The sequence below is a fragment of the Protopterus annectens genome, chromosome 11.part0 (genome assembly GCF_019279795.1).
Source record: "Protopterus annectens isolate FY-2018-M chromosome 11.part0, PAN1.0, whole genome shotgun sequence".
NCBI classification, from domain to species: domain Eukaryota; kingdom Metazoa; phylum Chordata; order Ceratodontiformes; family Protopteridae; genus Protopterus; species Protopterus annectens.
Window position 1 is genome coordinate 252,092,003 of NC_056745.1, and position 25,430 is coordinate 252,117,432.

The 25,430-nt window shown below is 37.3% G+C and overlaps 1 protein-coding gene across 8 annotated transcripts in view; it reads left to right on the forward strand.

The window, feature by feature from the left end:
* The window catches only part of SOX5 (SRY-box transcription factor 5), a 1,045,264-nt gene that overhangs the window by 284,801 nt on the left and 735,033 nt on the right, over positions 1 to 25,430 (forward strand). For all 8 annotated transcript variants that reach the window (XM_044087686.1, XM_044087685.1, XM_044087683.1 and 5 more), the window contains exon 3: positions 14,796 to 15,006. In XM_044087686.1, the coding sequence (XP_043943621.1) occupies positions 14,796 to 15,006 (211 nt within the window). The remainder of the gene's footprint in view (positions 1 to 14,795; positions 15,007 to 25,430) is intronic.

The following is a 25,430-nucleotide window of genomic DNA, read 5'->3' on the forward strand; positions in this document are numbered from 1 at the left end:
ACACACACGTGTATATATATATATATATATATATATATATATATATATATATATATATATATATATATATATATATATATATCTATATATCTATATCTATATATATATATATATATATATATATATATATATATATATATATATATGTTGTTGTTGTTTGTCTTTCGGCTTTTCCCGGTTAGGGGTCGCCACAGTGGAATGCCGGTCCGCTAATGATTGGCAGTAGATTTTTACATACTGGCTTGCTGGGCCTAATGCACAACCTTCAATGAAGGAATGCCCATTCACACATGTCGCTACACAGAAGATGCTCTAACTGAGAATCGAACGGGCAACGTCTAACTGTGAGGCGACAACGCTACTGCAGCACCACCACCGCAATATATATATATATATATATATATATATATATATATATATATATAAATCAGTTAATACTGTACTCATGCAACAGAGGACAGGAAAAGAAAACTGAGCTGGAAGTTTTTAGCTGTGCTCCAATATTTTGGATAATCTCTTGGAGTGAAGCAGATGAAATATGTTTTCCTGTGTGTTTGTCCTGATGAATAAGTTGAAAAACAGTAGTAGTACAACAGGAAACTGTTTACTGCTCTGCGATACAAACCAGCACACATAGATTTGAAGTATACGTTTCTTAACTAGACACTGTATACCCCAAGACACACATTCATTCTGTGTTTTCAGCACAGTTGCCATCCTGTTTATCGTTTTACTGTTGCATTCTGGCAGCCAACAGTTATGAAAGTTATAATTAATATCAACTGTTCACAGTGCTGTCATTGTACATAAGTACATTAAATATGAGTTGGATGGTATCAGTGCACCAAAACTAATTATTCATGATTTAAAATTTGATGTTTAGAAGTTGTGAACTAATGAGGAATCCAGACTTTTGTTTTCAAAATGAGGTGTGCATAGATTGCTTAATTTTACGCAGTGTATTCCAGAAAACTCATTGTACCTTTTTTGCTTCTACAACACAATGTAGAAATTAAAAACCCTTCATTGTTCTGCAGTGACCTAATTATGTGCCCCAGTGGGGGTTAGCTGTACGGTCTTGACACTGTATAAAAGTAGTAGTGGTACTTGTGAACAAATCAGTGTGTGTTAATTTTAGACTTACTTAATAAGAAGATACTAGTAAGGATTGCAATCATTATCACTCATTATAATACACCTAGTATTAATTTTGAAGGTCAGGAATAATCAGAAAGAGATGTGTGAAAATTGTTGTACTAAATTATTAGAAGAAAGTGTTCCTGGAAAGGACCTAGAATGAATGTATGCTTTTCAGAGCGTAATGCATCGGGCTACCAATATTTTGTCTGATGGTGTTTCTCAAGATCCATAAGTGGAAATGAACTTCATTCTGGGAAAACCCTGAGGAATGAAAACTCTAATTTGTCAGGTTAGTACTTGGTATGACCTAGTCAAGATTTCAAGTCTTAATTTATGGCACACCCCTTTGGTCAAGAGTTGCTTGCTGTTAAGGATAGTTTTAGGAAATAGAAAACAGAAGTTAGTTAGCTAACTCCAAGTATGGAGCTGTGAAAGGTCCAGAAGCACCAGTTTTAATTAGTGGTCCTATGTTTTCAGGAGTTAGCTGTGGTTGGGATCAAAATGTAAAAAGAGTGGTATTTTACCAGCTCATTCCTCCCGATTATAGAGTTAATGCTGACGCTCTTAGTTATTAAAGATCAGGTGGGGTAAGGATTCACCACAATATATTGTTTGTGAACTGACAAAATTGTAGGATGCAATGGTTGTGTCACTTCATGATATGTGTCCAAGATGGGGTGGGGATTAATGGGTGGGGACAAACACAAACCTTCTCTCTTTAGCAGCTGTGTGCCACTGCACTAAGGTACCGCAGCCTCCTCTCTGGCCCTAAATAATGGATTATGCCCAGAGGAATAGGTGGCTTCAGGGGAACTGGACATTGAAGAGGGCATCAGGAGCAGCTGACAGTTATCTGTGAGAGTGAGACAAAAAACTTATAAAAGTCAAAGTACAGACTGCAATTTCAAGGTAGAGTCACTTCCTTATCAACCTGGGTATCTAACTGAAACAAGTACTTTATCAGGAATGGGGCTGCACTATCAATTTGGGTCCTTTTAATATTATGGCATGTCCTTTGGTGAGCAGAGACAAGTATTGAACATAGACAAAGGGGTGATTACATCTAGTGATTACATTGCCTGAATTTCCTAGGAATATTCGTATGAAGTCATATACTGCTCTCATAAAGATGTGATCCACACGCAAGCTTTATTTTCTAGAATATTGTAACAATTATATTCCCTGTGGGGAGGAAAAACTAAGTTATTTTCAGTAAAGAAATCTATTGTCTGGCAAAGGGACTTCACCTGTCAATCAGAACATGACTGTTGTAATAACAGGACAAGAATAAGTCGAGCTTACCCAAGATTAACAACGGAAGATTACTGGTCCCATCCTTAAGTGTCAGAGACATTTTATAATTAAACCTTAGAATTTGGCCACATCCCAAATTTCTGGCCGTTGTTGTTTGTACTGGTGTCTCACAAGTCTTTTAGTCCTTTATAATCAGGCTAACATGAATATCCTGGGTAATGTTTCAGTGCACAAGCATTCAGTTTTTAGTTTACCTTGTTGGGATATGTTGCTGTAAGCAGAATCATTGTGGATGCCAGCGTTCTGCAGTGACAGCTCAAATAATCTGTGTAAGTACTCTGTGTGACGGTAACTAATATGCATTCTTTTGGACAGGAAGGAAAGAAAAAAAGAAAGACAGAAGGCCGTAACTACCGTAAGAGAAAACATCAAGTAACATCTGGAAACTAATGAGTGCAAAGGGAACGTATGACTTCTTCAGTTATTTCGCAAGGGGTTTAGACTATAAAAAAACAAATCAAATGACACTTTTTGAGAATACTGTATTATGGATATAAAGCTTTTAATCCAGAAAATCAGTAGTGATACAATAGTGTAAAACTAATGTGTATCAGAGAATCATTTAAGATCCTTACTGAAGGATGAATAGCCAGCAGGCAGGATAATAGCTTGACTAACTCAATGTTCCTTGCACTGTGTTTTTACCAGTGAAGCTCAGGAAATATGGTAATATATATATATATATATATATATATATATATATATATATATTTTTTTTTTTTCACTGAGAAGACTGAAATTCAAAATTATTGTTATATATGTGGTCAAAAGTAAAGTTTGGTCTAACAAAGGAAGTAGAAGCCATCCATTTCTGAGATGAATGATAACATTTCAAAGAAAACCATTCTGTCTCTTGTGTCAGTAAGTCATCTTGCAGAACCATTCTTGGGAAGAGACCACACTTTTAATGACTACGGTTTTGTCTTTTTGATGTGTATTAGGATTTTATGCTATTTTAGGGGACTACCATTTTCAATATTGCAGTTAATGGTAATCTACAGTCATGGGTAAATATGCATTTAATGTATTTACTGCTCTGGAATACCTTCAGCTGCAACTCTAGCAACATTCGTGTCCTAACATTACTGCAATAACTTACAGTTACCCAGAAATAATGATAATTTTTTATGTGATTGCTCCCGCTATATATAAAACTAAAAATGTTACCTTTTTCCTTGGTTTGCATTATAACTATCTGAAACTTATTTTCCCCTCAAAATTGCAATTCAGATGTTATAACAAAAAAGTGAGAAAAGTCCAGATGCAAATAATTTGCTTCTGACTTTATTTCGAACATGTATGTTTTAGTCTGTTTTACTGCTACTGCTGTTCTGAGTTAATATCCATTATACAGTATTAAATTTTTAATGTAGTCTAAATCCTTTGTGGAGCACGTGGAAAAATCATATATACTTTTTGCACCCCTTAGTTTCCAGGTCTCATTTACTATATCTTTGTTAATTCCATTTTGTAACAAAATAATGCCTTAGTATTCAGTGTACAAGTATATTGAATGTCCAATAGCTCCTCAGTACTATTAGAAAATGATCGAGAAATTAGCTCAAAGAAAAAAAAATCTGTAAATTTTAAGATACTTTAAATGTTACCAAATACAATATTTGCCTGCTTATTAGCGTATGTAATTATAAACCACTTTGCTGAGCCCACACAATGTCAAGAAGGAAGAGATTGTCAATGAGAACAATAGTTACCTTTCTCCCCTGTAAAAACTATGCAATTTTCAGAAGAGGCATCACTTACAGAAATAAATGCATTTCAGTTGAAAGCATTCAGTTGTGATGAAGCGAAATTTGGTAATGATTTTGTACATTTTCATAAAACCTTTATGAAGCAGAGTGCCCGAGCATGTCGGAGCTCTTTTTAGCAGCTATCAACTCACTCAGCCAGATCAGGAGACAGTTGATGAACTGGCATTAGTTCTTCACCTTCTTACTACTAAGCCTTTTTACGAAGAAGCTGTCTTAGCTGGTTAGGCACCCACCCTGCAGAGCTGCAGTGATGAAGGGGTATGCAGCAGTGGATTTAATTAATTTCTGAACCCTGGTAACCTGGGATTCCTCAAGTGAATTTTAAGAAGGACTTTGTTAGGCAACATATGATGACATATTGCCTTTATATTTGCAGGCAGTAGAGAAATGCCTCCCCAAAGAAAGCTAAAATATTCATCATGGTCTGCTAAGTAGTTATACGGCATATAAGGCTGGGATCTATAATGTATTCTACTTTAAAGAAACAAATATAATTTTTATCATTCCAACACAAAACATTTCCTTCAGTACAAATAATATAGAGCTGTGTGATGTTACTTAATCTGCTAACTATTAATTTTTTGAATTAAGAAGCATGTGCACATGTTAAAGGGAAATTGTATTATTTGTATCAGGAAAATACATTATGGTTCATCTATTTCTATTTTTAAATGGATTAACCTTCTTTGATCGAAAAGTTGCATTTTTGAATGTGCAAGCTTGTTACACAATTGCAAAGTTGTTTGCTATTTTCTATATATGATATGCTTTTTTGTTTTTTTTTTTTCATTAAGAATATAGTAAATGATGACAAACACTATATAGTGTTCTTTGTTTCTCTCTCTCTTTCTCTCTCTGTCTGTTACTTGCCAGCCATAACATTTCTTGTATCCTGACGTGTAGTAGAAATCTGTCATTTATGCATCCTCACCAAAACAAGGATAAGCATGAGTACTTGTAATGCCAGGCCCTTGAAGAAATAAGGGATGGGAGGGTGGCCTAATGGTTAAGGAGTTTACCTTACAAACACAAGGTGTAGGGTTTGAGTCTCACAAGGGATAATTGTCTAGGCTTAAAATGGCTCGCAAGGGCATTTAGTTTAGTACTAACCTGTGAACCCATGTGGTCTTATGCATGTTCTGCCCCAAAACATCTTGATCTGTCAAAGCATTTACATCCAATGCTATTCAGTAGAAGAAAAATAATTAAAACACACTTTCAGCTTTATTTGATGTTGTACTTTTCCTATTGTTGTGTTACCTCATACTTGGGAAATATAAGTTTTGAGATGCAGGGGGATCCCCCTTTCCCCCAAAATGAGAGTTGCAGGTAGGGTTTGCACTTTACAAAGAGGACTTTGTTTTGAGATTACCAACAGTGTGTATGAAGAGTTTTTTTCTACCAAATGGTAATTGATGCAAATGTGTTTAGTAGAGCAAAATGAACCAACTCTGCCCCCCTCTACCCTTCCTTATATAGTGTGTGCATTGCTTGGCTAGCACTCATATCCTGGTCTGTATATTTCACATGCTAGGACACTTATAGCATCTATATTTGCACTGGACAAGCTGCCTCCCCACCTCTCAGGATGGGTATACTAACAACAACAATCATTCACAGACAGTCCTTTCAAGCCTAAATGTTCCCTAAATGAGAAAGTGATCTTGGATCACCTAGGCTATAGGCAGGCAGTCATCTTTCTTTATCTTAGAGCTGTATAATGCATAAAATACTATGGTATGGGACAAAGTTATTTTCTTTAATGCATAGAATGGTATCTCGGTCTTGTTAAAGGGTCTTTGTAACATAGCATGACTTGATTTAGATAGTGGTCTTTAAAAGCTTGGAACATTTTAAATCAGGATTGAGCAAAGTCACCTTCCTTAGATGGGAGGGGGCAATACTGGATATATTGTAGGTGTTCTGGAATTTCAGATGATAGCAACTTTGTTTAATGAATGACTGGGTTCCAAGTCAATTGGTTGCATAAATGGCATGGTTAGCATTTTCTAACATAAGCATATCACCTCTGCACACATAAGATGGGTAGCTGTGTAATGCACACTGATTATTCTCAGAAGATGCTGTAAATGCTGTTAGAATATGACTCTTTTGAAGGTTCATAGAAACCATAACAAAAACGAGGAGTAAAAGAGGCAAATAATGTTCATCTTTACTTTTATTCAGCCCTCTACTCAGCCCTCATTATGCCAGTCATTAAATATAATGCCCCCATTGGCTTATATCTGTCCACCTCATTATGCCAGTCATTAAATATAATGCCCCCATTGGTTTGTATCTGTCCACCTCATTATGCCAATCATTGAATATAATGCCCCCATTGGCTTGTATCTGTCCACCTCATTATGCCAATCATTAAATATAATGCCCCCATTGGCTTGTATCTGTCCAGACACACAACTGGAATGGGCTATGTCACTATACTTGGTATAAGAGGTCAACACAATACTGATAGAGTTACTGTACATCAGCATTTGAAATGGCATTAGGAATAGGGATATAAATATTTTCTGAAACATCAACAGAACGGTTTGGAGGGACAGGCATATCTCACAGAAGATACCGCTGCTTTGGACCAGACTCCCCATCCATATAAAACAGAGTTCTTCCCTGCTCATATTAAAGCACAACTTGGATGGGAAAAAGATAATTTACTGCAGGACTGCCCCTGTATTATTAATCTACAGAGGCAGCTCTTAAATAATTTATCCCATGTATATGTCCCCTCAAATTATCTATGGTATGAACCCAGTTATTCTTATTAGGCTAATATATAATTATTGACTACGGTGTGGGTAAGGCCAATCTCCAAACAAATAGGGTAAGTTAATTCAAGCACAAAAAGAGAAATTGGCTAGGCTTAAAATAGCCCTCAAGGGCAGTTAGGCTCATCATTAACACTGCCTCAGTGGTATATGGGTTCTGCGCCTACACAAACCTACACTAACAGGTTCCAGAGTTCAGAACTCCCTCCTTTGACTCCCTGTGATAGGGGATCGGTTAAACCCCTCCCATCAGGGGAAACCTAACCCCTGTCACAAGAAGTAAGTTTTTCAGTCTTTAAGTGCCAGGAATCACACAGCTGAATCTTCTCAGTCTGGAAACACTGTTGGATTACAGTTTACAGACTAAGGTAAAATCCCTGTGAGAACTTCCCTTCCTTTTTATTGTTATATACTTTAGATTTCTTTGTGTTTTATATGCACACAACACACACACACACACATATATATATATATATATATATATATATATATATATATATATATATATATATATATATATACTTATTTACCACTGCTGTTAATTCCTCTTGGAATTTTAACTTACTACTGCACTGTTTGTATGCTTAATACTACTTTTAAGTAGTTATGGGACTGTTTTATCACTTGTACTGGAAAACTGAACTCTTGTGGGGTCATTTGAACATTGGGGACTGCTGGCCAGCTCCATATCATTTGATCATTTCAGATGTAGTACTGAAGACACATAATCTTGAGTGTTTTCTGTTTTTGTCCATGTTCTTTGTTGTTGAGTTGTAGCCTAGCCTGTTGTCCATATGTAGCCTAGCCCATTGTCCAAACCTAGAAGAGTCATTTGAGCAACCTACATATATTTATTTATTTCAGCCACAATAATCATCAGGTCCTTCTCCTTGCACACAGTGTAACTCATTCATTCCACTACAGGGAGAAATTGAGGCCTATTTGGTCTCAGGGAGTGGTTTTAGGGCCTACACTTTAATTTATGTGAGAACTCAATAAGCCCATTTGTTCCTTTCAGAGGTCAGAGTCAGGCACCATGAGTGAACTTTGATATTTTTGCAACATCCAAACTACCCACCAGCCTAATCTTCTCCCCACTGTGGCTTTTGACTTCTAAAATGGTTCCATCTAGGTTACATGCATGCATTCACATGTGCTACCCCTGCACCGTTGTCATCACCATGACCAATGGTGCTGCATGCCATACCCTCACATTCCTGTAGAGGTCAGCAGTGCTGCAGGCCATATTAAATCCCTACACCTAACCCCCACCACCAAGTATGGGCAAGCCATCAGCTGCTGACTCTCAGCACTCTACCAGACTATGTTAGCTTCCCCTGTTGCTAGTTGAGCATAGGTCTTCTGGGATGTTGTCAGGGATTTATTCCTCTACACCAGAGAATGTGGCAGCAAATACACATTTTGATAGAGAAATGATATTAAAAATGTCATTTAACTAAAGTTGGAAATCTCTGTATCTGGAGATTGATAGGGGCTTGTGGTCCAAACTTTTTGCTGATTAATGCAATTTTCTAGTGGTTTAGTTCGCCAGGCATGTCAGAGAATACACCTTTGTTTCTTAGTAATTTTTTGTTTTGCTTTTGTGCTTTTGACAAAGTTTCCTGTAGTTGGTAGATATTCTTTGGCCTCTTGTTTTATTTCGACCTTCATCTTGCTGGCATCAGTACTTTAACTTGTTAGATTGACATGTCTTTCTCTTTTCTGGCTATCTAATCATGTAGTTTACTACTTTTATTCTTTCAATATCCTTGCCACTTAGCCATAAATTTGTTCTACATGTGGGCACTCGTTTAAGAGGCCTTTGAAAAACAGATGAATAAACTGGTATGAAAAAGAGGAAAGAAGAAATGTTTAAATACAGTCATATTTGAATTAATGACTTTGGGATAGTAGTACATTAACATACTTCATAAAGAAAATCAAATGTCCATCTGAAAGCGAGACTCTAGTAGTCTTAGAAAACAAAAAAATAATGGAGACGCCAAAGATGCCATTAACACTTTGCAGGCAACTTGAGTTAGCAATGTGGACATGCCTTTGTCAAAAAACTGCAATTGTTGCTGGTTATCTCATGAAGTCACAGATTCCAAGTGTAGTTCTGTTTTAGAGAAGTGTATCAAGATTTGTGAAATGCATAAAATAGAGCAACTCAAAACCTATGTCAGCTATGGGATGATTACTGATTGCAAGATGCAAAGAAAATGTTGCAGTGTACTTATAAGAGTTCAAGCCAGGTATATGATACCTATTGATTATTTTACGTGTTTTGGAGCAGCAAGCAGTGTGTTCACAAAGAAACATTCTGAAGAAGCTACTGTCTTGCGCTTAATTGCTCTTATATTACCTAAAAGGATTTATAGTGACAATTGAGTGGATTGCAGTAACAGGTGGTATGGCCAAGACGCTGAACACTGAGAATACAGCTACCTACAGCCCATGGAGTAACGGATGCGAAGAATGTCATAACCAAATAATTGTGAAGATTTTATTAAAGGTAAATCAAAACATGCATATAATTGGAAAACTGTCCTAGAGTAGGCTCCTGCAGCAAAGAACTCCATTAATAATGTTCATAATTACAAACAATATTGCTTGGTACATGGACAAAATCCAAATCTTCCTTCAGTGTTAACTGAGAAACAACTTTTGCTTGAGAGTGCTTGAGTATAACAGTATATCTCTGCATTACTTGTTGTGCATTTATTGAATAAGAATACTTAGAAAGGATTTGCGAATCAGAATTTAATTACTGTCCAGAAATGAAAGCTACAAGGATGGGGATAATGTGAAATATAATGATTAGATGTTAAAATGTGCAGAGGGTACGGATACTAGAGCGGTGATTGAACATGATGACATGGGGATTTTGTGAGGTGCAGAGCGATATGTCTACATAAAACATAATATAACCACAAGACTGTATTGCCTATGTTGGATATCACAGACAGGGCATGTTATTGTAAGTAAAGCATGAGGCAGAGACAACTAATGAGGATGCAGGATGTAATTTTGAAGAGAAAGCAGATGGGCAGAGATCCCTCAGTATCTCAAAGTGAATGCCTTTGTCTGAAACCAGGAAAGACTGTCAGATACAATAGTAGAGAAAAATGCATCTCTTGCAAGGCAAAAGATAAGTATTAAAAATTGATATAATATGCAGTATGTGAAACCCAATAGGATTTCTATAAGTGCAAGATTAACTGATGTGTCAATGGTTGGCAACCTTTGTAATAATCCACTGAAAAGCAGATATGACAACTACAATCAAAGACAGAAGAAGATACAAACTTTTAGTGGACGATGTCTCTTTTTGTGGCACAGAATAAAGAAAACCAAACACATGGGTAAAAAGAAAGTCTATATAATTGTGCTTCCATGAGATACCTTCAGACATTACTCCCTGAGTCATTAATGGTGATCTAAGTAGTGGTTGTCAAAAGTACTAGGCATCACACAGCATGCTACTAAACAGCTTTCATTATGAGGGAAATAAACTTTCTTCTGATGTTTACCTTTCGCCTTCTTATGGAGCAGAATTTGAGGTGACATTATGGACAGGAGATATACAGGTGCATGACTTTAGTGGTACAGTAAGGTTAAACTGGCCATGCTAAGTGTTGGGGGTAAAGTAATACAAGGTGCATCCTTCTGTCTTTCAACTGACATAATAAAGACAGCAGGATATTTTGGCTGTTTGTATCCCTTAATGATCACCCTCTCCTTACAGATCCCACAAGTGCGAGCCAGTGCGTGCGTGTGTGTGTGTGTGTGTGTGTGTGTGTGTGTGTGTGTGTGTGTGTGTGTGTGTGTGTGTGTGTGTGTGTGTGTGTGTATACACAAATGTGTGTATACATGCAAAGCAGTGGTTGTCCAAATGAAGACAAATTTGAAATTCGGGATGAATTATTAGGATGGCAGAAAAGCACACGATGTAATGTTTGACCTTTGCATTTTAGTTTTTGACCTTTGCATTTTAGTTTCTAGCATACATTATATCACTGTACTAGATAAAGTGTTGCATAAAGTGAAATCATGACAAGTGGCTGTGAAATTTTACCACAAAGGGGATGTATCTTGATTTGTTTTTAGTGATCCATGACTTAGAAATACGCATGATGGGGAACTTGGTTGACATTTCATGATATGGATGAAAAAGCAAGGACAATTCTTATGGGATGACAATGAAAATTCTTACCTAATGTCAGGGAATGGAAAATAAATCCAGGTAGTCATGTGCAGTGTATTAGTAGAAGATACTCAACCCTTAGCAGGTGGGCTTGATAATGCAATTTCCTTGTGAATGATTCCAGAATTCTGCTCCCCACCCTATATGTTGCTCATGACTGATCTTGGGTATAAGGAATAAAGTCTGCTAAATTTGTTCAAGAAAAGAGACAGTATCTAGAAATGAGTAGTATCAAATATCTAATTTTATTCTTCACAGTATCTGCTCAGCAGTAAAGAATTATTTACAAGACTCCTCCCCTTCTTATGCTAAAAGCACTAAACTGGGAAAATGGCAACTAGTTTTAAAAGAGGTTAACTGGGAAGGGATTTGTTATTTTGGTTACTTTAGTGACAAGTTGTTTTCACCTGTGTGATTCTGTGTGCCTGACTTGTACTGTCTCTCCATTTCTCTGTAGCCAACAGCTGTTAAGAAATTAAGAATAATCATGAGGAAGCACAGAAAGCCCCCCCCCCCCACTCCGGACTAGTTTTGAATGTTTCATTCTGGAGTTTACATATGATACCTGAAAGAAGAGCTTTTCTCATGAACAGAGTTTTGCATTGTATATTTAATTCAGCTTGCAGCTAGAGTTCATGAAAAAATTCACACACTACCTGAGGCAGTCCTCACAAGCCACGTCAGTTCTCATTGCCCTTAGAACAAACTCCTCAGCCCTAAACATGCTTTCACTTAGGCATCTACTCCTTGGCAAGCTCTCCCCCTCAACCTAAAGGAAATCAATACTTATTGCAAATTCAGAATGCAACTCAAAAAGCATTTCTTCATCCAAGCCAAATGTTCCTGCTTCAGTTGAGGACATATCACTTAACACAGGGGTGTGCAACCTTCACTATCAAAAGAGCCATTTTGGCCTTTCTCCTACCAAATAAAAATCATCTGGAGCCACAAAACATATTTGACCCATAAAATGAAGATAGCACAGTGTATTAAGTTTTATATATAGTTTTTATAATATATATAAAAGAACTAAGTTTATAAGAGTAATATTTAAAATCCGTCCCTATTTTTGGTCCTCTGTTGAGATTTTTATTGGGATCGCTTGATTGCTGTCAATGTGTGTGTGTGTGTGTGTGTGTCATACCTTTCATCTTTTTAGAGTAAGAAATCAGGACAAAGCCATAAATAACGGGGAGACAAAGGCCCAAAAACAGGGACATGTTTTAATATTGCTCTTACAAAATTAGAAAGTTGATAGAACAGGTTTTTTGCAGTGCAGTATTTTTTTTGGTATGAAGTCTAGAAAGTCTGAAGCTCAAATGTCTGTTCTTAACTTAGCTTCAAATAAATAATTTTTGTCAATGATTGCCAAAAAAACAACACTCTAGAAACAGACCAAAAAAATGAAAAAAAAAAAAAAAAATTCTGACAAAACTGACAAATATTGACAAGTAACTGCATGCATGTTTGTGTGTGTTGTGTTGTTAACAGAAACAACAGAATTCAAACAGTTCAAGCAAGTTATAGTTTCTAGTTTAGCAATTTTTATTTTATTTATTGTTTTTTTTTTTCTTTTTTGTGTTTTGTTCCAGTTTTGTTGTGGTTAACAGTGGTCTTTGTGGTTAGGTATGGAGAGTATTCAGGAGATGCGAGAAACCTTTCAGGAGATGCCGAGATCTGTCGGATGTGTGTGTGTGATGTGGTGTGTGTGTGGAAAAACCTTCTAGCAAGTTTCTGTTCTTTTTAGTTTTATAGTTTTATATATTTAAAATCCAAATCCATCATCAATCTCAGTCAGTGCTGTGTGGTGTGTGTGTGTGTGTGTGTGTGTGTGTGTGTGTTAGTCAGTGTCATGCGGCAGAGTGGCCATTATTTTTCAAAGCTACAGGCAGCACCTGCAGAAGGGTAGAAGAGCCGAATGTGGCTCCAGAGGCATAGGTTGCAGACCCCTGACCTAACACAATAGTCCTATCCCTTCTCCAGGTCTCTTTTCCTATCCTCTCTCAGACTTACTGAAGTCTGATCCATTTTGGAAAATAATGTTGTACATATTGTACATTATACTCTGCTTTTTCACTAGATTGTATATATATATATATATATATATATATATGTGTGTGTGTGTGTGTGTGTGTGTGTGTGTGTGTGTGCGCAGTTTTTCTATGTCACTAGTTTGAACTACTCTGTTTGTGACCTGTTTTGTATTTCACACAGGCTAAACCTGAAATTAGTCAATATTGATCCGTGCAATATCTGGTCTATAAATATAAGTAATTAAATAAATAAGGAATTCCTACTATGTGTAGGTCCCTGCTGAACATTGTTATCCACCATACCTCTCAACTGTTCAGATTTTCATAGAATGTCCTTATTTTTGCTTCATAGTTTTCATTTGTTCCTCATAAAATGTGTGTTTTTCTGACAAATTATTGAAGACTGAAGTCAGTAAGTAATGACATAACATTTGAGTTTCATACCTCATATCCTTCAGAAAATCTATGCTAACACAAACACTGCTACTCTAGCAGCCTTCTAAGTTTATAAATGAGCAATATTTCAAATCTGTCCCTATTTTTGGACCTTTGTCTCCACCCATTATTTTAGTCTTTCTCCAGATTTCTTGCTCTAACTGGTTGAGAGGTATGTCATCCACATTTTGAAATAACAAATATAAATTGAATAAATAACCAGTGCCGTAACACACAGTGGGCTATGAGAAAGGCTTGTCGAGTTACTATACTGTAATCTACCATACATTTTATGCACATCAACAGGCTAGGGGCATCATACAAGCAATGAAATCACTGACATATAGAATGATATGTTTATGACTGCACAATCAGACCATCTGATGCACATCCGGGATAGTGTACTATAGTTTTACTTCTTAACCGACTTCAGCTGTGCAACTCTGTATAGAAGCATCTCAATGGACATTACTACGCATTATGGAAATACTGCAGCACATATCACACACTTATTAGTCTCAGCTGCCTGTGCCTCCCCCTTCTCAACTATTTGACCAAGGTTTGTAAAAACAGGGAACTCTGACATATGCTAGTGCTGTGATGCACTTCCGCTATGCCTGATAGCCCCATGATTGGTTTCTGGATGATATTCTGTTGTTTCTGTCAGATGACTTCCTGTGCTAAAGCAGACCATGTGTCTGAAAAACAAAAAACAGTCTGTGTTTGTATGTACTAAATGCTGCACTTGTCATGAATCTTAAAACTATGAGGACTGAGTTCTCTGTGTATCATTCTGCAAGGACAGTAACAGCATCATAGTGAGAATAGATTACGATCCATTGAGTCACATTCCATCATGTATTATATCAGCATAGCATTTATTTGAAAAAAAAAATCATTCAGTTATCAAGATTTACATCTGCCTATGATCCAAAAGCCTTATTTAAGAGTTTTATTAGTTTTTTAATCTTTATGGGAAGTTATCAAGTCTACCAGCACATTACTGTATTTGCTACTCTGCTGTTTGTTCTGAGACTGCATTTTCTTACTAAAACAAAATATATCCTGCCAAGACAAACAAAATGGTCATTTGTTTTTCTTCTGCTTGCAGGAATTCGATGGCAGTAAGACTATGTCTTCATTTGCCATACACAACTCATCTACCTCACCACTGAAGACAGATGAAAATGGCCGCCTGACCAATGAGATGGGACCTGGTGCGATGTTGGGAACACCAGAAAGACGCAAAGGTAGTCTTGCCGATGTAGTGGATACTCTAAAGCAACGCAAAATGGAGGAACTTATCAAGAGTGAGCCTGATGGTATGTAGAGATGAAACAGTAAAGTACCTCAAGGAATAAGTCATGTCGTTTAGAAGTAGAATATTAATGTCAGCGTCATGATAAAATTATCTGTGAAAGATGAAAGCATCTGTTCTCATCAGTTGGCACTATCCTGCTCATTGAACTTTAAATATGATATAAGGACTGTAAAACTGTATGGATTAGCTTGACATTTGCTTACTGACTCTTGGGTTACATATCTTGGCCATTTATTATAGGGGTGCTTGTTGAATGTTTGATAGTGGTAACCGTGATTCCCAGAATGGCACAGTAATAAGAGTGACTAGGGTAATATGTAATAACTCCATGACGGTACTGTCGTAGAGGATTCCTACTCACTTAGTAGTACACTGCTCTTGGAGTAGTACAAGTCACAATAGTGTGGAGTGCTCTCACATCAGAGCTACAGAGGTGAAGCCTGCTTGCATAAACAAAAGTATAAAAGCAAGTTTTGTAATTCACTATCATTTTGTTTGAATTGCAATCTGTTTTTCAAGTTTCAGGACTTACATTATTGCATCTCACACATATGATCGAAACCCCAGGTTCTGATAGGAATCAGACCACAGTTGATTTTTAGAGCTGATACAAGACCGCAATTTTGAGTTAAGGGCACGGTGCATAAAATAGAGAAGTGTGTTTGGGCTAATCAAAGTGTTGTAACCTGAAGTGGCTGTTACCTGTGACACCAACTGCAGACTGTACAAAAACTCAGCTTTTGCTTGTGGAATGCTGGGTAATGAATGACTGTTGAGGAAGTGAAGCTAGGGATGGGTATAAGCATCTTATACTGTGTTGTTGAAATGCCCCTTTAATAGAAAGAGAAAAAACATAAAAAATATACTAACTGGCACCACTAAGGGATGAAAGATATCAGTTGTTATCATTGTTCAGGTTGCAGTCCACATTCTGTTAAAAGAGAGAGAGCTTTTGATCACAGAGATACATGCAAACATATGATACATGTCATTATGCATTTTGGAAAGCTTCAATAAATAATCTGAATGGTCTGATGAAGTTTGCTTATTAGTAGCAGACGAAAGCGCTAACCATTAAACAGTTTGTTTGTTGGACTTGTTGATTCTGCCTCTCTTTTTTGTTTTTTACAAGTTTTTTTGTTGGTTATTTGTTCAATAAATGATAGTAGGGAAAGACTGTGGTATAGTGGTGTTGTAGTCTCATTTCATAGGTTCATAGGTTCATACTAGGCTATCTGCCCAGTTATATCAGCTGGGTCACTTTCATGCTTTTAGTGTAGAGATCAGAAGTTTGTGTCCTTGTGTGATATTTTGAAAATAATGCCTAAATGACTGCTTATACAAAGTCATAATCTGACCAGGAAAACAAATTGCTAATAGCTTAGCAATACTTGTATATCGCTAGCTACATAATAAAGTTGGGTAAATGAACTGTAAAACTGATTTGCAAAAGGCGCATTGCAAATATTTACTTGCTGCTAGAGAAACTAACTTAGTCAAAACTGAATGTGCAAGTTATTGTGGACATTTTAAACAAATGCATTTTAAAGTTCAAAATATATTTCATCTCTCACCATTTTATTGACTGCTGATACAATTTTAACAGGGAAATTGCAGCAGCACTTCTTTTTTTGAAACAGGCAATACTTATCAGTCTGAAATGTTTACTTTTGTCATGAGCAAAGGAAATGTTTTTTTTTTTTTTTTTTTTTTCGTTGTTGTTGATGTTGTTTTTAAGTCAAAGGGTGGAAGATCTGGAATCTGGATTATTCCAGCAAGCATATAAATCATGGTGATTTAAAACGCAAAAAGTTTCCAGAAGTTAACTCAGGTCAGTGTGCATACAGTTTGTAGTACAATCTTAACAAAGTCAACAGCAGGTACTGGGGGCTTAAAAGCTTCTCTATCTTTTTTTTTTTTAATTATATTATTCAGCTGCAGGAGTGTTCAAACTAATAAGGGAATAAAAATCCTTGACGTTAGGTGATATTATAATGATAAATCAGCAAATTCTATAAAAAATCCCACATTTGAAATATTTTAATGTTGCAGAGTGTAAAATGAAGTAGAGTAACCCTGGCTGTGGAAAACACTCATTGGCTAAACCTTTAGAAATGCTCTAAGACAGCCACTGTGTACTTAAAATACTATAAAAATAGCTTTAAAATATGCAAGGAATGTATGCAAGTGAAGGCTTGCTGCATCCTCGTTTCCACAACAGTATGTGCTCAGTAAAGATGTCTAGAGTTTCAACAAACAAAAAAATCTTCCTTTTTAACAGACTGATGTTTGTATACAATTTCTGGATAGCAAGAAGATCAGTATAATTAGACAAAAGAACAAGTGAAATGACAAAGGTTGTGTCATTTCACACTACTAAGCAAAACGGAGAATTAATGCTACCATTGTTAAAACTCTATGTAGCTTGTAGCAGACAGGAAAACAGTTTGGAGGTACAAGTTTCTTTACCTTTTAGTTAACTGTATTTTTGTTGTAGGTTTGACAGTCTGAAAGACTGTTTTGATGTCTGCATGAGATAAACAATGTAGTTCTCGATACTTCATTTGTTGAATAATTACTTAAAATTAACTATTTTAACATTTTTAAAATTATAAACATTCTTTTATTACCATGACCATTTTATTTCATTCAATACACTCTTTCTAAAAGGAATTTTTAAAAGTTTATTAACTAACATGAATCCCCTTGGCTTGTTGTACTCCTCGGTGAAACATTTATCAAATAATCCATCTGTTCTGCAAAAAGTGTATACAACCTTTGTGGCTGGCATCATGACCTTACCTAGCAGTTTTGACAAGAAGTACTTTGTGAATAAAACTATTTAGCTTTTCACCCTGACATTGTACAGTGGTGGAGAGACCTGGAAACAATAAACAATGTTGAGCAATAGCTCATTGAGTGAGACGCTGTTCCAGCTCTTGGGGCTCCATTAGTGAAGCGTTACAGTGAGAAATTAGAATGGTTACAGAGGACACTACATATTAGCTCTGCTAAAATGAAATGTGCAAACAAAACATCCACAGCTTCTTCGGAAAAAAAACCCACAAATGATTCAGTGTGAGAGAAAGGAAAGAGGGGGATAGGAGCGAAAGAGAAAGAGAGAGAGAGAAACAGATGAGGGACTGTACACAGGGCTTTCAAATGCATACAGAAGAAAATCTCCCCTTCCAGGCATTGTTCTTTTGTATTCCAAGTCCATTAAAGGGAAAAGAAAGTTGTAATGAAAATTACATCAAGTCAGCATTTAATCATTATAGAATAGATATCCCCATCATCACTTGCTCCCAGCCCACATCTCGGAAATCTATTTCTTCATTATTTTTTTTTTCTTGAAAAATCAGTGACAGAACAGTAACAAGATAAGAACTGGAGAAAAAGTACATCCAGTGAGCAAATGAATATCTCATGTCCTTAACTGAGTTTGTGAGAGCTAAAAGACATTCCACCATACAGGAAAGGTATAATGGACTTACCTGGTAAGAAGCGTATCATGCATTCTGCAAATTTTTAAGTTTTATATTAAATGAATTTGTATTTTATAACACAAATCATATTGAAAGAAGCGGCAAAGCTCAAAACAGTTTACTACATGGCAAGTTCCATGATTCCATTGTTAGGGCCACCAAAATGAATTGTTTATATGCAGTTAAAATTTCCATACTCTGGTGATAATGAGATCGGAAATGATCATTTCCTCTAATATTATGACTTTATTTCTCTAGGTGCCAAAGCCGTATGTTAGTTTCATTATAGTTTAAAACCTGTTTCTTCTCCTTTTCATTCCCCAAAGAAAAAAAAGTGTTTGTCATAAGATGTGTTGGTAAAGTCCACAGAAACAAAACCTGTTCTTTTCAGAAGTGAATCTCACTTAAACGGTAATGCAGCGAACATGAAACAATGTATTTTTATACAGTTACAGCAAGGCTATGAAAGCAAGTTAGGGAGTTTGAACCACTGAGCAGGAAAGAGTGAGTCTGATACTAAGTTCTACAGAACTGTCTTATTGTGACTGTAGTGCAGTCCATATTGCACTGTTGTGCCAATAAACGTGATGTGAGTTGCTCTACCTAAAAAGTTGACACAGTTCTTTGTAGACTTAATTATTTACTTACGAAATGTCGCACGGAAATTGCAGGGTCCACTTTTAAGGCCTTAACAACAATAGCAGAAATGCAAGAGTAAATATAACATTCCAAGCCTGATAGTACAGGAACCCATGGTTTCAATGGAGTCTGCAAGTGTGGAAGGTTCAGGAGAACAAGTCAATTGTTATTTTTCAGAACAAGGAGACATGTAATACAGCTGTTGCTTTTGTCTATAGCAGGCTAAGTATAACTGGTATGTCACAGTGCACTGTTAGTGCTTACTGCTATTCTATGGTTTTATATATTCTATTCTATTCTATTCATTTATTTACACTTTGTTGAGGATAAAGAATGGAAAGGCTGTTGGTCCAGATGACATACCTATGGAAGCATGGAGGTGTTTAGGTGAAATGGCAGTGGAGTTTTTTTACTAGATTGTTTAATGAAATCTTGGAAAATGAGAGGATGCCTGAGGAATGGAGAAAAAGTGTTTTGGTACCAATTTTTAAGTATGAGGGTGATGTGCAGAACTGTAGTAACTACAGAGGGATTAAATTGATCAGTCACAGCATGAAGTTATGGGAAAGAGTAGTGGAAGCTAGGTTAAGAAGGGAGATAATGATTAGTGATCAGCAGTATGGTTTCATGCCAGGAAAGAGCACTACAGATGCGATGTTTGCTCTGAGAGTGTTGATGGAGAAGTACAGAGAAGGTCAGAAGGAGTTGCATTGTGTCTTTGTCGACTTAGAGAAAGTATATGACAGGGTGCCTAGAGAGTTGTGGTATTGTATGAGGAAGTCAAGAGTGTCAGAGAAGTATGTAAGAGTGGTACAGGATATGTATGAGGGTAGTGTGACAGCAGTGAGGTCTGCAGTGGGAGTGATGGATGCATTTAAGGTGGAGGTGGGATTACATCAAGGATCAGCTCTGAGCCCTTTCTTATTTGCAATGGTGATGGACAGGTTGACAGACGAGATCAGACAGGATTCCCTTGGACTATGATGTTTGCAGATGACATTGTGATCTGTAGTGAGAGTAGGGAACAGGTGGAGGAGACCCTGGAGAGGTGGAGATATGCTCTAGAGAGAAGAGGAATGAAGGTCAGCAGGACTAAGACAGAATATATGTGTGTAAATGAGAGGGAGGCTAGAGGAATGGTGAGGATGTATGGAGTAGAGGTGGCGAAGATGGATGAGTTTAAATACTTGGGATCAACAGTTCAGAGTAATGGTGAGTGTGGAAGAGAGGTGAAGAAGAGAGTACAGGCAAGATGGAGTGGGTGGAGAAGAGTGTCAGGAGTGATTTGTGACAGACAAGTACCAGTAAGAGTGAAAGGGAAGGTCTACAAGAGGGTAGTGAGACCAGCTATGTTATATGGGTTGGAGACAGTGGCATTGACAAAAAGGCTGGACGTGGCAGAGTTAAAGATGTTAAGATTTGCACTGGGTGTGACGAGGGTGGACAGGATTAGGAATAAGTATATTAGAGGGTCAGCCCAGGTTGGAAGGTTTGGAGACAAAGCCAGAGAGGCAAGATTACGTTGGTTTGGACATGTGCTGAGGAAGGATGCAAAGTATATTGGGAAAAAGATGCTAAGGATGAAGCTGCCAGGTAACAGGAAAAGAGGAAGGCCTAAGATAAGGTTTATGGATGTGGTGAGAGAGGACATGCAGGTGTTTGGTGTGACAGAGCATGATGCAGAGGACAGGAAGAAATGGAAACAGATGCTCTGCTGTGGCGACCCCTAATGGGAGCAGCTGAAAGAAGAAGGAGAAGAATGAATGAAAATTTGGCCAGGACACTGGGGAACCTCCTGTACACTCTCCAATAACTGCTGCGGGATCTTTTCCATCTACCTGAGCTACCACCAACTCAAGCAGAGGGGACTTTGATTTATATTGTATTGCATTCTATTCTATTTTATTATATTACGTTAAATTTTATATTATTATTATTACTGTACCATGGTGGAAATTATGCGTAAGAGACCAGTCACATCCTCCAAAAGAGCATGCAGAATGTGAGAATATTAATACATCACTCATGACCTGCTTTTCCCCCTTTACTAGACTAATGCTGAATCTCTGATAAAAGAACTAACCATCATTTATTTTCATTCATTAAAAATAACACACAGTTCTTCTCAAATTAATAATTCTGTTACCCAGTCCAGTGGTATAGGGAAATGAAGCCATGCCTAAAGCCCAGAAGACCTGTGTTAAAATAGTGACACAAGTATTTGTAGAACCAGGTGGGGAAGGGGCTTGAGCAGCTGATAACAGGTTGCACCCTCCTTAAGGGATGAGGCTGCTAAGGCTATAGTACTGGTAAGGTCTAGTGGTGCCTGGGTGTATCGTCAATAGAAAATAGCTGACTTGAGCATATACTTCTCTACTAAGTCAGGAAACAGGAGCTGTATGTGGAAGCACACATACCTTGTCCATCAACCAAGCAGCTTAGTGGCAAACTATTGCCTGGCAGACCCATGTGTTCACCTGACTCTGTTGGCTAAAGGAATGGATGGGCCATTACAGGCCAGAATGTAATGCACAGACCATATAGCACTTACCTGTTCTAGGGTGGCCCAGGTTCCCATCACTGTGGAATAAATAAACTGATTGCTTTAAGGTAGTGGACTCATTTGGTAGGGTTCTTTGGTGGTGTGGGAGGTGATTTTATAAAATAATTAAACATTTTGAAGGAAAATTAATTAATAACTATGGTTGCAAACAATAACATTTATTTATGCATTCATTCTCCAGTTACCTGCATAATCCAGTTCAGGGTAATGGGCCGGAATGCTATCCCTAAACTCAATAGATGCAAAGCAGTGAAATTAATTCTGAAAAGGATCCAATCCAATCTCAGAATGCATGTACACACATGTACTTTTTCTCTCTCTTTCTCTCTCACTCTCTGACTGTCTCTCACACATGCACACACTCACACAAACATGCATACACATAACACTCACACACACACACACACACACACACACACACACACACACACACACACACACACGCACACACACAGAGGAACACCAAATCCAACTAGATCTCATCTTTGTGATAGAAGAGGAGCCCATAGCCAGAATCCACATGGACACAGGAAAGAGGTACAGACTCCACATAGTAGGAATACCAGCCAAGAGCCAAACTGGAGAACCAAGTACTGTTAGGTTGTTGTTGTTGTTGTTGTGTCTTTTGGCTTTTCCCAGTTAGGGGTCACCACAGCGGAACTCTGATCCGCTAATGATTGGCAGTAGATTTTTTACGTGCAGAGTTGCCAGCCCTGACGCACAACCTTCAACGAAGGTACGCCCATTCACGCATGTCTCCACACAGAAGCCGCTTTAGCTGAGAATTGAACAGAACGTCTTACTGTGAGGCGACAACGCAACCACAGCACCACCACCGCAGTTATAGTATTAATTGTTCTGCCACAATGCAACTGTAAACATTTTAAAATAAAGTTACTATTTTGTGATCTCCTGTGCTTTTCTCTCTTACCCACCCCCCACTGTACTCTGACTCCTGAATGGAATGTAAATGACATTTTTAGACAAAATCCGTGCTTCACTGAATAAAATGCCATTTTCCTATAGAAGGGAGCAATAAAAATCATCCAATATAGTTAAATGTTTACAAAGACATACATATACCAATTCAGACAAAAAAATTCAATTGTTTCTGTTCACCTTATTGCTTCTGCTTTTACAATGAAGTTGACACCTCTGTCTCCCTCATCTGGCATGATCATACAACTTCACATGTTGTAACAATCTGAAATGCAGAACAACATGTTTCAGCTGCAGAAAAACCTTACCAGACCTTCATCCCTTACTTAACTTTTATGAGATAAAAAATACAAATGTAATAAAATCCCATTACAACACATGTACCTCACACACTCTTCCAAAAGATGATTTTTTTTGTGTTTGTTGTTTTGTATACTGCCTGTCTGTTTTTGTGTTTGTTGTTTTTGTATACTGCCTGTCTGAATGTTTCCTTTTAGTAACTTCTGATTGCATGAGCACCCAAACCAGAATGAGATGTGTATCTACGTGCTGAGTTCATTCTGCAGATCAAACCATGTTTAGACTGGAGTATGTGCATTCACAAACTATTAGTACGCATGAGTTTCTCCATGTTAGATTTTATTACTGAATATAAAACCCAAAGCTTCCTAATCATTATATAACAGCAACCATATGTTGCTAATGTGGGGTTTATTTTGTGATATGCTCACAGCTGATAAGATCTGCTCAGTAAGAAAAGGGCAAAGCCCCAGTAACACTTCCTTACATCAAAGAAAGAACATTGTTTTAACATGTTTGCTTTAAGGACTTTGCTTAACTGTCCACCGTAAAGATACTGATTAACTGTCTACTTGTTGTTGTTGTTTGTCTTTCGGCTTTTCCCGGTTAGGGGTCGCCACAGCGGAACTCAGGTCCGCTAATGATTGGCAGTTGTTTTTTATGGTGTCGAGTTGCCAGCCCGACACCCAACCTTAAACGAAGGCAATCCCATTCAATGCATGTCTTTCGAACTCCCACTCGACCGCGGGGAGGACATGCAGACTCCACACAGAAGGCACTCCCAACCCAAGCCGAGAATCGAACGGGAAAACCTCTTGCTGTGAGGCAACAACGCTACCGCTGCACCACCATGGGATTAACTGTCTACTATAAGGGCAAATTATTAATATTCTTCTTATCTTCAATGTCCAACACCTCTTTTCAGAACTCTTTGCCTCAAATGTTTAATGAGAACCAAGCGTTTGGTTCTTCCTCTTCCTCACTGTCCCAGAACACCCTAGAACTGCACTGAACATGCAAAACTTAGGTTTCTCATTTCATGGACCTAAAGTCTGAGACTCATTTCCTACCTCTGTCCCTAAACCAACATCTTCAAGATAATTTTCCTGGAGTGTCCTAAACCTCTTGCTACTTTCAAGGTTATTATACTTGCCCAATGTATTTCTCTGACCAGTTTGGGAGTACAACTGAGAGCAATGATCTCATTTATTGATTAGTAATTTTGTTTGCCACTTTGCTACTTCCTCTGTTTTTTTTTTTTGTAATTGCATATGGCTGAAAAAACTAGAGTCATTGTGTTCAGCCTTTTTGACTACAAAGTAAAATGAATGACTTATTGGATAAATATATTTTTATGTGGCTGGATCATTTCAGTAGCTATAAAAATATAGGCATTAATACGTTAATCATTCAGTTGATAACTGATTTATTAATTATTGAGATAGGTAACATCATATAGAGAAGAATAAAGGTTGATGCGCTTTGTTTTAGTCAGAATCTACCTCCTGCCATTAATTGCGTGCACAAGCAGAAGACAAAGTTTTACATTCCTGGGTCCTTTCTCCCCCATCACACCGAAGCATTTGCAAATAGATGAGGAACATATTCAGTTTAAAGTCTGTATTGACTTACTTTACATGCAGATGTACTGTGTATTATTTGAAACCACTTACCTTTAATTATTTATTAAGGACTGATCATAGGGATTGTTTTAGACTCTATCCAAGAGTGCATCTCAAGGCAAATGATAACTTATTCACTTAAATTACAGACGGAGCAGTCGATGCAACTTGTCTACGTGCAGCAACAATGTAGGAGAACATAAAGGTTATATGTATTTACAACACATATAATACAGGCAAGAATACAAATATTAGAAACTAAGAACTCAAATACATTTGCAATTCATCTTAAGACTGACATGAAGAAACTATTGAGCAATATTAGCATACAGTGAGCTAAAAAATAAATTAAACTTTACAGAGAAGCACGGCACCTTTTGAACCTGTTTATTGATTCTCCAGGGAGATTCACCATGTTGCTATTGAACATTAACTGCACTATTTGCTGCACATTATGTTAGCTGTAAACTTTCTTTCCCATTTCTGAACTCATGCTGCTATTCTGAGTGTGAGCTGCAGTGGATTTTGTTTTAACACTGATTTTGTATGTGTGCTTATTAGCACTGATATTGCAGCTTAGTATTCACAACCACTGGCAAGCAGTAACAATGCCTTCTCTTGGAAAAACAAGCTGTGTGATGATAACATACAGGGCTAATTATGGATGGAAGACAGTTTCAGTGCTTGAAAACAAGACACTTCAGAACATCAGCACTCAGAAACAAGGCCAAGAACTTCAGCTGCAGAACTCCAAAAAAGTAGGCCTCAAGGAGCCTTGAGGAACTGTGATATAACTGAGAGGGCAGTGAACAAACAGAGACATATGTAGTGCTTGGGAGTCTGACATACATGCATATGCCATTAATTTTAGAAACAT